The sequence below is a fragment of the Copadichromis virginalis genome, linkage group LG11 (assembly GCF_057382275.1).
Source record: "Copadichromis virginalis isolate Kocher_CV1m ecotype Utaka linkage group LG11, C_Virginalis_male_GT1.1, whole genome shotgun sequence".
Classification (NCBI taxonomy): Eukaryota; Metazoa; Chordata; class Actinopteri; order Cichliformes; family Cichlidae; genus Copadichromis; species Copadichromis virginalis.
In genome coordinates, this window is record NC_140628.1 from 32,834,258 (window position 1) to 32,846,266 (window position 12,009).

A 12,009-nucleotide genomic window follows, 5' to 3' on the forward strand; every position below is an offset into this window, starting at 1 on the left:
TCTTCACTGATAAATCACACCAGCAAAATATGCAGATTTCCAGGAATTAACCACTTCTTTTTATAAGACAGAACATGTCTTGACTGAAAAGAATCGAACTGTCAATTTTAAACTAAATTTGGTTGGTTTTGGTCAAACAGAACTAGACATAAAAAATACTGAACATGCAAAAGATGTTTGTCTGTTGTCTGTTTGTCTGTCTGTAAATACATATATCTATTGACCCAATGATAAGGGATTGAGAAGTGACAGGAAGTCAACAGTAACTCAAATAACCAGCAGAAGACCTCAATGGGTTCTAATCTTGTCAGCTAAAAACATAAAACTGAGGCTACACTTTGCACTGGGTTACCAACAGAAGACTGTTGAAGAGCAGAAGAGCTGATTTGTTTTGATTTTTGCTGCCTCGGATAGCATGGTCATAATTTAGCATAAACAACATGAAAGCATGGATTCGTCCTGTCTTGCATTAACAGTTCAGGGTGCTGTTCCTTTTGTAAGGGCATGGGGGACCATTAGTACCAACTGAGCATCGTTTAAATGACACAGCGCCCCCTGAGTATTGTTGCTAATTAGTCCATCCCTTTATGACCACAGCGTACCCATCTTCTTTTAGCTGTTTCCAGCACCATGTCAAGAAGCTCTGGCCTCTAGATCTAAATCCAATAGGGCACCTTTGGGATGTGGTGAAATGGACCACATCATGAAGGTGCAGATAACAAATCTACACTAACTGTGTGATGTCATGTCAATATAGACCAAAATGTCTGAGGAACGTTTCCAGCACCTTGTTGAATCTGTGCCATGAAGAATTAAGCCAAAAGAAGGTCCAACCCAATAGTAGCAAAGAATACCTAAAGTGACCGGTGGGTGTACATTTTGGTTTTTACTATAAAAGAGAGTTAAGAGAAGGAAGAGTACAAGGAGGTAAGAAAGGCAGTAGGGGTTGGGCTTGAAGAGTGTAACTGATGATCTGTCAAAAGGTCCTTTAAAACTTCTGCCAAGAGTAAATGATCCATAAGGTGCCTGAGTGAAAGAGTTTATGTATTTGCATGTATATGCATGATTTTACGAGTGTCTACCTCGCAAAAATTATGTGAGTGTATATTTTTTATGCATGTGCCTGCACTGTGTAACTTATGCAGCTGTGTATGTATACCTGTTTGTAGTGGTATTATTTCTTATTTTTTTCACATACCTGTGTATATTATTTCAAGGGTGCGTGTACTGATGCATTTAAATATGAGTCTCTGTGTTGGCTGTAAGGTGTTAAATGAATAGGGTCCGTGTTTTTGCCTGCTGAGCCTTAAAATCTGCACCAAGGGACCAGCTTACAAGGCTGTCCACCAGCACGCACACAGTATAACATGCACAGATTACAACACACACACACACCACTGATTTTACCACTGAAACTGTTCAGTCAGCAATCTGGTAGCAATGCAGTTCCCTCCCAAATTCTTTGATACTTTAGTTGGATCTTTCAGTATTTACATTGCTGGAACTGTTTGTTTTCTGCAAGAGACAGCAGAATTAAAGTATTTTGACTAAAATGATGAATGGGAAGTTCCCATCCTATAATCCCATACTAAAACCAACAACTCAACAGAGAGGCAGAGTAACAACCTTTAAATAGGGTTACCTTAAGTTTAATTCATTTTTATTTATACAGTGCTAATTTACAGCAGCAATGGCCTTGAAGTAGCCCGGCAACCTGAGTATTTAGTAGCATAACTGAAAGATGGCTCAGGGTCGCTTCATCCCATCCTAAATGTATTAAAAAGGAAATTTTGAGTCTAATTTTGAGTCAGTCTAAGTGGAATGTAGACAAGTAAACCAATGACTCACCAGGAACAGCGAGATTCTGGACTTGAGCAGGGACCTGGACATTAGCCTCAGAGGCCAGGGTGAGACGCCCCCCTTTGCCGATTCGTTCACAAAGCAGGGTGATGTGCTTCTTGAGACGGGCAGTGTCACTGGGGAGGCCCAGCACTGATCCTCCTGTCTGCGCCAGAGAAGTAGCCTGGTCCTTGGGGTTCTGTGACAAGCAGGTCCGTAGGAGGTGGGAGACGGCAGCATCACAGCTCTCTTCCCAACCCTGTGGAAAGAAATAGGAAGCTTACCTTATACACTACCACTCATTTCATGATTATTTACATTGTAGATTCTCACTGAATGTGTCAAAACATGTTCAATATTTTAGATTTTTCAAAACAGCCACCCTTTGCTTTGTTTACTGCTTTGCACACTCTTCTCTCAATGAGCTTCATAAGGTCGTCACCTGAAATGGTTTTCTAACAGTCTTGAAGGAGTTCCCAGAGATGCTGAGCACTTGTTTGCCCCTTTTGCCTTCACTCTGTGATCCATCTCATGCCAAAGCACAGATTTCACTGGTCTAATGTTCATTCCTTGTGTTTTTTGGCCCAAACAAATCTCTTCTCCTTTTTGCCTTTCTTTAGTAGTGGTTTCTTAGTAGCTATTTGACCATAAAGGCCTGATTTCCACAGTCTCCTCTGTTGATGTAGAGATATGTCTGCTACTGGAACTCTGTGTGGCATTTATCTGGGCCCTAATCTGAGGTGCTGTTAACTTGCGGTTTCTGAGGCTGGTGACTCCGAAGAATTTATCCTCAGCAGCAGAGGTGACTCTTGGTCTTCCATTCCTGCGACGGTCCTCATGTGTGCCGGTTTCATCGTAGCGCTTGATGGTGTTTGCAACCGCACTTGGGGACACATTCAAAGTTTTAGCAATTTTAAAGTAATGATGAACGGTTGTTTCTCTTTACTTAGCTGATTGGTTCTTGCCATAATGCCATAATATGAATTCTAAAAGTGGTCAAATAGGGCTGTCAGCTGTGTAACAACCTGACTAAAACACAACTGATGGTCCCAACCAAGAAGGCAAGAAATTCCCCAAATGAACCCTGACAAGGCACACCTGTGAACTGAAAACCATTTCAGGTGACTAAATCATGACCCTTATTAAGAAAAGGGTTTGCAGCACTGTCAACAAAGCAAAGGGTGGCTACTTTGAGGAATCTAAAATTTCAGACAAGTTTAGAGTTATTCATCAATTTTTTCTTTGCTACATAATCCCATATATCTTGCTTCATATATTTGATGTCTTCAATATGTATATACAAAGTAGAAAGTAGTAAAAATAAAGAAAAACGCTTAAATGAGAAGATGTGTTCAAACTTTTGACTGGTAATGTATGTTTAAATTATTGAGATACAGGCTGAAAGAAGAATGACATAATGGACACAGAAGGCCTGTATTATAGTAATTGTCTTAGTAAGTTTTCAGAAACAAGAAATCAACATTCAGAGAAAATAATAAATACTATCAGATTGTAAACTTGTGTTTCTGTTATTAACTAGCAATGTAGAACTAAGACTGGGAGGTGTGAGTTTCGATTTGTGCTTCACTAAAGTAAAAAAGGGATGGCGCAAAAAGAAGCTAGAGCAAAGAATAGAGGATACAAATTTGCATAACAGAATACATTAAACTCTTAATTCAAGGCAGATCCACTCATAAACAGAGTAAGAAATGAGGAGGAAAGAACCACGAGTGCATGACTTTGGAAAGGTGATGGAGAAGAGACAAATAGTTAGAATAAACTATTTTAGCCTTTTAATTTGATGCCCTGTTGAATTTTGAATTTATGAGAGAGCAAGAAAATGATAAGACATTCAGAATCGAAAGAAACGAAAACACACACGCACACACACACAAAGCCACAGTAATAAAACAGTGAGGAGGGTTTGGTCTTTTGCTGTCCCCGTTCACCATCTCTCATCCTTCACCCACGCATACATACACGAATATACCCAACTCATCCTACTAAAAACCAGGGAACCCAGAATCTCTCATTTGAATGGGTGATTTAGATGGGTAGGTCTGAGGATGATGCGGTATGTGCGTGAGTGTGTGTTGGGAGGGTAAGGGTGTGTTGACAGGTACCCCTCCACCATCACCCCCCCCCCCCCCACACACACACACACACACACCTCTCGTTCTCCTGCCTGCCGCCATGCTGATAGGCCCCTAATGAGCCATAATGACAGGTAATCAACCCTGTAATGATGATGACAGAGAGATACAGACAGACACAGGGGAAAGAGCGACAGAGAGAGAGAGAATGCAGGAGTGTGAGAGAGAGAGCAAAAGAGGACGAAAGAGCGAGAGAGAAAATGGTCAGGGGGGTTGAAGGAGATGAGATGATGATGGAGGGAAAGGCAGACACCAAAAAAAATTAAACATGTGGAAAGCCGAAAGATGAGCAAAGACAAGAGTAAAGAAAAGACACTGGACGAGTCTGGAAGGAGAAAAATTAAAGAGGAGGGGTAGGAGGAGGCGAGATAGAGGTGGGTGACCTACTCTTACAACAATACCTCACCAGGTTATCAAATGGAACAACATAACTGCAGGTTTCTGTGGAAACTTGGCATGCTCATGCACGCGCTCGCTGAAACATACGTTCCACATGCTGCGGAAGAAAATTAAACGTCTCTAAACCTAAACTGCAGACATTCATCCTCCTGAAGGAGAAGAAAGGAAGCAAAGAAAGGTGGAGCTGAGCGGCTTTGGATCAAGGCCAGAGCGATAAATTACGGCAAAGTTCCCACTAATGCAGAAATAGAAGAGGAACTTGTTTTCTGTACCAAGAAACAAGAGAGGTTTTGTATTATTGGGTCGTCTTTGAAGACTTTTTGAAAAGAGAAGTTGTACAAGTGCAGCAGCAAAGAAGCATGACAGAGCTTCTATTTTCCTTGTGTTTATGATAGCAAAAAGGAATCTTTTTTGAACTTTTACCAACACTTCAGAGTGGAAAGCTTTAGTTTTGTGTATATTGACACTGTATAGACACGGATTACATCAGTAAATAAAAGTACCCTGTTGAATAACACTGAATGTATGATTATCCAAAATGTTAAAACGCCATTTTTACCTTGTTTTTTCTTGAGTGCACAAAAAAGCTGATATTCAGTGAGAACAATACCAATCGCATCACTGAGTGAGAGAAATTGATGCTAAATTGTTAACACTTCGTGACTGAAAAGTATTTTTTGAGTCATACATTAACTCCGCATTATGCCGCATTACAAACAAACACATTAAAATAAAGCACATGTGGTATTATTAGCTTAGACAAACAGAACCAGTTATGAATAGTTTGGCCTTTAAACCTGTATAGCTTCAATGTTCCACTGTTGAAGTACCAACAAAGACAAACCTTTTTTTTCTTTTTTCTTATTAAATAGTTTCCTCAAAAAGCCTATGGACTGCATCAGGAATATCAGGTCTGACAAAGGGAGAAACCCTGGGTGTAACTGCAGAATTACAGGCTGGCAATACATAAATTATAACAGAGTCTAGCACACAACCTTGGAGGACTCCCAAAGAGACAGGTAAAGGTTCAAAAAGCAATCCCTCTGCAGTCATGATATCCTCATCAAGACTGCGAATGTCATTTGAGAGACCGGAGTTACGGCTCTGTGAGAACAATGCCATACAGTCAGTCTCAGGGGGAAACATTACCCACACAATCATCCTAAGACCAAATCAAGAGTGGATTTAGTACAGCATCAGCTACTTTCCTTAACTTCTGGGTACAATCAACTTTAATACATCTATTTACTGTAAATGCCTAGTTACTGACAATCAGAAGCTCTCAGAGTCAGAAGGCCTATTATGTTATAAAGAAACCTGTGGTTTGACTACAGATCCACAATATGAAGCAAGAAATTATGGACAAATATAACCTCTTTATTTCATAATAATTTGAAACAAGTGGCATTTATATACAGTGTGGAGTGCATAATGTTGAAGTTCCAGTAGTGGAGGTGAGGTGTCTATGAAGTGTTCAGCAGTCTGATGGCCTGGTGGAAAAAGCTGTCTCTCAGTCTGCTGGTACGGGACCGGATACTGCAGAACCTCCTTCCTGATGGAAGTAGTCTGAATAGTTTATGGCTGGGGTGACTGGAGTCCTTGATAATCCTCCCCGCTTTCCTCAGGCACTGCTTCCTGTAGATGTCCTGGAGGGAGGGAAGCTCACCTCCAATTATCCGTTCAGAACACCGCACTACTCTCTGGAGAGCTTTGCGGTTGTAAGCGGTGCTGTTGCCATACCAGGTGGTGATGCATCCAGTGAGGATGCTCTCAATGGCATAGCGGTAGAAGGTCCTGAGGATACGGGGGCTCATGTCAAATCTTTTCAGTCTCCTGAGGAAGAAGAGGCGCTGTTGCGCTGGGCGATCGTGGCTCAAGAGTTGGGAGTTCGCCTTGTAATCGGAAGGTTGCTGGTTCGAGCCCCGGCTTGGACAGTCTCGGTCGTTGTGTCCTTGGGCAAGACACTTCACCCGTTGCCTACTGGTGGTGGTCAGAGGGCCCGGTGGCGCCAGTGTCCGGCAGCCTCGCCTCTGTCAGTGCGCCCCAGGGTGGCTGTGGCTACAATGTAGCTTGCCATCACCAGTGTGTGAATGTGTGCGTGAATGGGTGGATGGATGACTGGATATGTAAAGCGCTTTGGGGTCCTTAGGGACTAGTAAAGTGCTATATAAATACAGGCCATTTACCATTTACCATTTCTTCACTGTGTTGTTTATGTGTACTGACCACGTAAGATCCTCAGCCAGATGTACACCAAGGAACCGGAAGCTGCTCACTCTCTCCACAGCAGCGCCGTTGATGGTGATGGGGGTGTGTACTTCTCTGCATCTCCGGAAGTCCACTATCAACTCCTTTGTCTTTGCGACGTTGAGGGTGAGATGGCTGTCTTGACACCAGTGGGTCAGGGCGCTGACCTCCTCCCTGTAGTGACCCACCACTGTAGTGTCATCCGCAAACTTCACAATGATGTTGGAGTTGCTAGTAGCCGTGCAGTCGTAGGTGTAGAGTGAGTACAGGAGAGGGCTCAGTACACACCCCTGTGGAGCACCAGTGTTCAGTGTGACGGGGGATGAGGTGATGCTGCCCAGTTTGACCACTTGGCGTCTGTCAGACAGGAAGTTAAGGATCCAGCTGCAGAGGGAGCTGCTCAGTCCTAGATCCTGCAGTTTCCTGTCCAGCTTCGAGGGAACGATGGTATTGAATGCTGAGCTGTAATCTACAAACAGCATTCTCACATACGTGTTTCTCTTATATCGCCATGTTTTCAGGTTATTGCATTCGCAAACTTTAGTGTCTATGCTGTCTACCCCCAAAATTATGGTTGAATACAAAAAAAAAAAAAACCACCATATCATGAATGGGAAAATTCTCTTTCAAATGTCTTAACACTGTTAAAAGGTTTATAGAACCATTTGTGATTTAAGGCTACAAAACACTTTCAGGAGCTATATCTGTATATCTGTTGAGACATGGACAGGGAGCCTTGTATCACTGGTTTTAAAGTTACGGCTGATGTATAGTAGGGCTGCCACAAACGATTATTTTGATAGTCGACTAGTCACCGATTATTTATGCGATTAGTCGACTAATCAGATCATCATCCACTGGACGTAAAACTACAGCTTATTGCACCAGCAGCATCTGCTCTTATATAACTATCATTAGCTTACAGCTTTAAGCTTTTAAGGTGCTAACTAAAAATAAAGACAAGATGATAGTTTATTCAATTTTAATGAAATTTGCAGATTGTTTCGGTAAAGTTTAATAAACTCCTTGCTATCTAAAATATAACAGGACACCGGAGTATATTCTCCAGCATCTCACACTTCTGATAATCAGCTGTCTGCTTGACGTTTATTCAGCTGTGTAAAAACTATAACTTTAATCTCAGCCAAACCGCTTTACTCAGGAACAAATAAAATAAAAAAAAATAAAAAAAATAAAAAAGCCAAACAACAACATTTTTAATTTATCTAAGTGACTCATATATATTTAACCTGAGTCGCGAAAGACGGCAGTGGGTTTGAAAACAATTTGCCGGGAGTCCGGTGTTCTCACGGCGCTAGTGACCTAGCCCCCGGCTAGCTACCGAGCTAGTGGGTAACAGACGTCTCCGAAAACGTCGGAGCGCTTTTGAAAATATGTGGTGTCCTGCTAAACTGAGCCGATATTTGAGGTTTACACAGCTACATTCTCGCCTGAAAATATGTTAAACGTTTATTTTGTGACCCAGAAAGAATAATAAGAGTAATATTAAAACTAACTAGCTACCGCCATTGTTGGAAACTAAGCTGGGCCGCGCTATGAATTCTGGGACACAGCTGCTTCTTCTTCTTCTTCGGGGTTTAACGGCAGCTGGCATCCTTGTACATGCTGTGCTGCCATCTTCTGTTTCAGTCCGTTATTACACTCTTAAATCCTGCTATTATTCCTGCGTCTTTTGCGATCTTACAAAGCTTCAAACGACACGTCGACTATTAAATCAGTCGTCGACGATTTTGATAGTCGACGTAATCGTGACTAGTCGACAAATCGTGGCAGCCCTAATGTATAGTTTAGGGTCTATAGTGTTAGTTCAGAGAGTGAGAAGCCTGAGCAAGACTGGCATTATGACTGTATCAAGAAACTGGGAGGAAAATAATGAGAGAAGGAAAGCAGAAGCAGGAGGTGTTGAGACAGTGAGAAAAAGAGGGTAAAGAATGCACTATGGTATAAACAGAAAAAAAAGAGCAGGAGGGATGATGGAGAGTGATAACACTGCTGGTGTAAAAAATAGAGAATAGAAAAACAATGAGGAGTGAGATGAGGATGAAAAGTGGGAAAGAGAGCAGAGTGGGAGGAGGACACGGAGGAAGGAATGCATGAAGAGAAAAAGGAGGTGTTCTGCTTGGCTGCAACTAAATGAGACGTTTCGTTAGATACCTCACAGATGCATTTCCTCTGGTGTTCCTCCTTCTCCTTTTTTCTCCACCTCCTCCTTGTTTTTGACCTTGTTATTATAAATATTTCTATTTTCTTTCAGATAAAAAGCAGTGTAATGAGCCTGCACTCAAAAGAACTCCTCTTCTTAATTCCAAATATCCTGAGAAGCATAAACTTTGCCACAGATTTTTGCCATTCTTTGTGCTTTCCAATCACATAATATGAAAGTGACATGGGTCATTTGGTATTGCATTATATATTTTAGTTATTCTGCGTTTCAGTGAGCAGAGATTGCTGTGTATAGTATCTCCTTTGTCAAAATGTCTCAACTTTCATATTTCAGTCTTCTACAATCTCAGTCTCAGAGGTGCAGCAACAGGTGCATGTTCAATGGTTTTTCACAGAGCTGTGCACAATGATTTTTTTTAAAGTGGACACCAGTTGTTGTTCAATATGAGCTCCACTACCTGTGACTTCATCATTATCCCCAAAATAAAGTTCAGCTTCAAATGTCATTGTTTTGAAACCAAGCGGAAAACTCCAGAGCTGAAAATGAAGCAAATGCACAAGTGGCAAAATTTACAGTTCCTCTAGGTGCCACTTCATGCTGGCTCCAGAAGGGAGACATTCCCCATAGACGGCCAGGTTAAAATGGCCAATTTTACAGCATCAAAAAGCATATTTACAGCCTGGTAAAAAAAAAAAAAAAGGTTTTGGCCTCTATGGACAGTTATCCTATCATAAATACTCTGGTAATTTTTTTTTACAACTCATCCACCTGGTGTAGTCATTAAACTGGACCTCTTTACTGTGTGTGTGTGTGTGTGTGTGTGTGTGTGTGTGTGTGTGCAGCATTTATGCCTTTATGAGCATTTTTAATGGATTACCTGACTAATGTTATGACTTGCACTGCGGTACAGAGCATCCAAAAAGTTATTGCTTTGGTTTTGGAGACTAAAATTCCAGCATTTTTTTAGTCTGAGCACCAGTTACCTGATATGCATGTCTGTGGATTGTAGCCATATCGTTTATGAATTTAGTTTGCTAACTAAGCTAATTAGCATCAGCTGATAAATTATAAATCCACCCTCTCGTGAGTGATGTCAGCGTGGCTCCATCCATCGTTCACACTGACAATGAACTGTATGCACAAGTATCTGGGTCAGAATGGCAGCGACCTATGAATAGCAGCCACATTGGTGTCCTGTCCTAGGACATACCTTACAGGAAAAATTTTAATTGCATGTTTGTCTGTTTATTATTATTTTTAATGAGTGGACCAACAGAACTTTGGGATCATGTGCTGTACTGGAGTTTGCTCTCCAAAAACAGTATCTCGATCAGGATCATCTCCGCGGGTAAAACTGCTCAGTGAGACTGAACTGAAATTATGAAAATTGCATTTTTACTGAAAAATGAAAAAAGTTCTGCATTTGAAAAAGATCCAATAAATGGGTAATGGGTAACAGAAGAGTGTGTAGGAACTTACTAATGAATTCAAGATGGAGAAATATTTAACTAAGTTAGCCAATCGTTCATTTTGGCTGAAGAATTGATAACTGTTCCACCCCCATTCTCCTCAGAGACTTTATTCATATCTGTGACAATCCTGGAACTAACTGAGTGACGGACTTGTACTCACCTGGAATGACCTCGCCAGTCCACCCACAGAAACGGTAAAAAGTCCAGATGAAGATTTAGTGTTTTTTGAAAAAAGAGTTTTCAAAAATTTTGACTTAAATAATAAAAATAACAATTCCCTCTCAACAAAAGAAGTGCCTAGGTGTAATAAGCCAAAATAACATGTTACACAAAGAAAAATAAATGTTCTAATAACTTAATAAAAACTCCACTGGAATCTTGATAGATGTTGTCACAGCACTGCATCAGGTAATATAAATTTCCTAAAATAACCCTTCAGTCCACCTGTTTGTCTTAATGTTGTGGACATGACCCTGATTACTACTAATTTACTTAATGCCATTAATCCCATTTATAATAACACACACACACACACAAACGTACTTTCACAGTCCCTCGAGGCTCATCAACTGACCCTCTGAAGCTATTTCTGTCTACAATCACAGTGTGTGCGTACTGTAAGATATTTTATGCACAGTTGTGTGCATGTGTGTAACTCTGCGCCGTTAGCGAAAGCTGGAAATAGACACAGTGGTAATGAGAGGTTCAGGGGATTGATCAGAGCTATGGAAAAACTAATACAAACATACCCACAGTGGGCACTCGCCGTCTCGATGGAGTGACAAATCTTTCGTGGTCTGACTGCAGCAAATGGAGGAGCTCTGTCAACACGGCAGTGCACAACCCACGCTCACATAAGCACAAACACACATTCAAACACACTCTCACACAAAGCTTGACGTCTGAGTCAGAGGCTCTTTAAAGAGCAATATGCCATCTATTCACACTAGGACCTTTCTTTGACCTTGACCTTTTGCGTGTATTTGTGTATTTTATATATATTCACACATGCATGCACACACACACACACACACAAACTCACACACACATCAGATTTAATGGTCAAATTATGAACAGGTACCACAGAACACACTCTGACTCTGTGCAGAGCTGACGGGTGAGTGTTGAGTGCTAAAAACTGAATGTGTGATTGAGTTTGTGTGTGTGCGTTTGTGTGTGTATTCCACAGAGACCAGAAGTACTTAATGTATTTTAAAAGTTTTTAGAGAGTGTGTTTAAGCTGGGTCTATGTATACTGAGCAAGCTGCAGATGGATGGACAGATACTGACATGTTAATGGCCACCTGTGTGTGTGTGTGTGTGTGTGTGTGCGTGCGTGCGTGCGTGCGTGCGTGTGTGTGTGTGTGTGTGCGTGCGTGAGTGAGAGACTGTGTACCAGCTGCGGTGTGTCCTGCAGCAGAGGAAGCAGTGTGGCCTCCAGGATGCTGGTCTGATCGGGGGTCAGGCCCTGCCACAGGGACAGCAGGAGCACGAGAAGGTGTGTGGCACTCCGCAGACGAACAAACGCCTCTTCCAGCAGTGCCCGGTTCTCCTCTGCAGCCTCTGCCAGTGCCATTACCTGGAGGAGACAGGAGCTGGTAAATCTCTCCTAATCATCACAAGAATCACCATTGCATACAGAGGTGATGAAAATGCATTCATACATCAACAGTTTGCATTTAAGGAGCTGTGACTTCACCTCTGATCTTGATCC

At 41.7% G+C, this 12,009-nt stretch overlaps 1 protein-coding gene across 3 annotated transcripts in view; it reads right to left on the bottom strand.

Moving 5' to 3' along the window:
• Positions 1–12,009, bottom strand: part of bbs9 (Bardet-Biedl syndrome 9) — a 174,807-nt gene that overhangs the window by 71,243 nt on the left and 91,555 nt on the right. For all 3 annotated transcript variants that reach the window (XM_085472091.1, XM_085472089.1, XM_085472090.1), the window contains 2 exons: positions 11,692–11,874; positions 1,849–2,098 (listed from right to left, as the gene is read on the bottom strand). In XM_085472091.1, the coding sequence (XP_085328217.1) occupies positions 1,849–2,098; positions 11,692–11,874 (433 nt within the window). The remainder of the gene's footprint in view (positions 1–1,848; positions 2,099–11,691; positions 11,875–12,009) is intronic.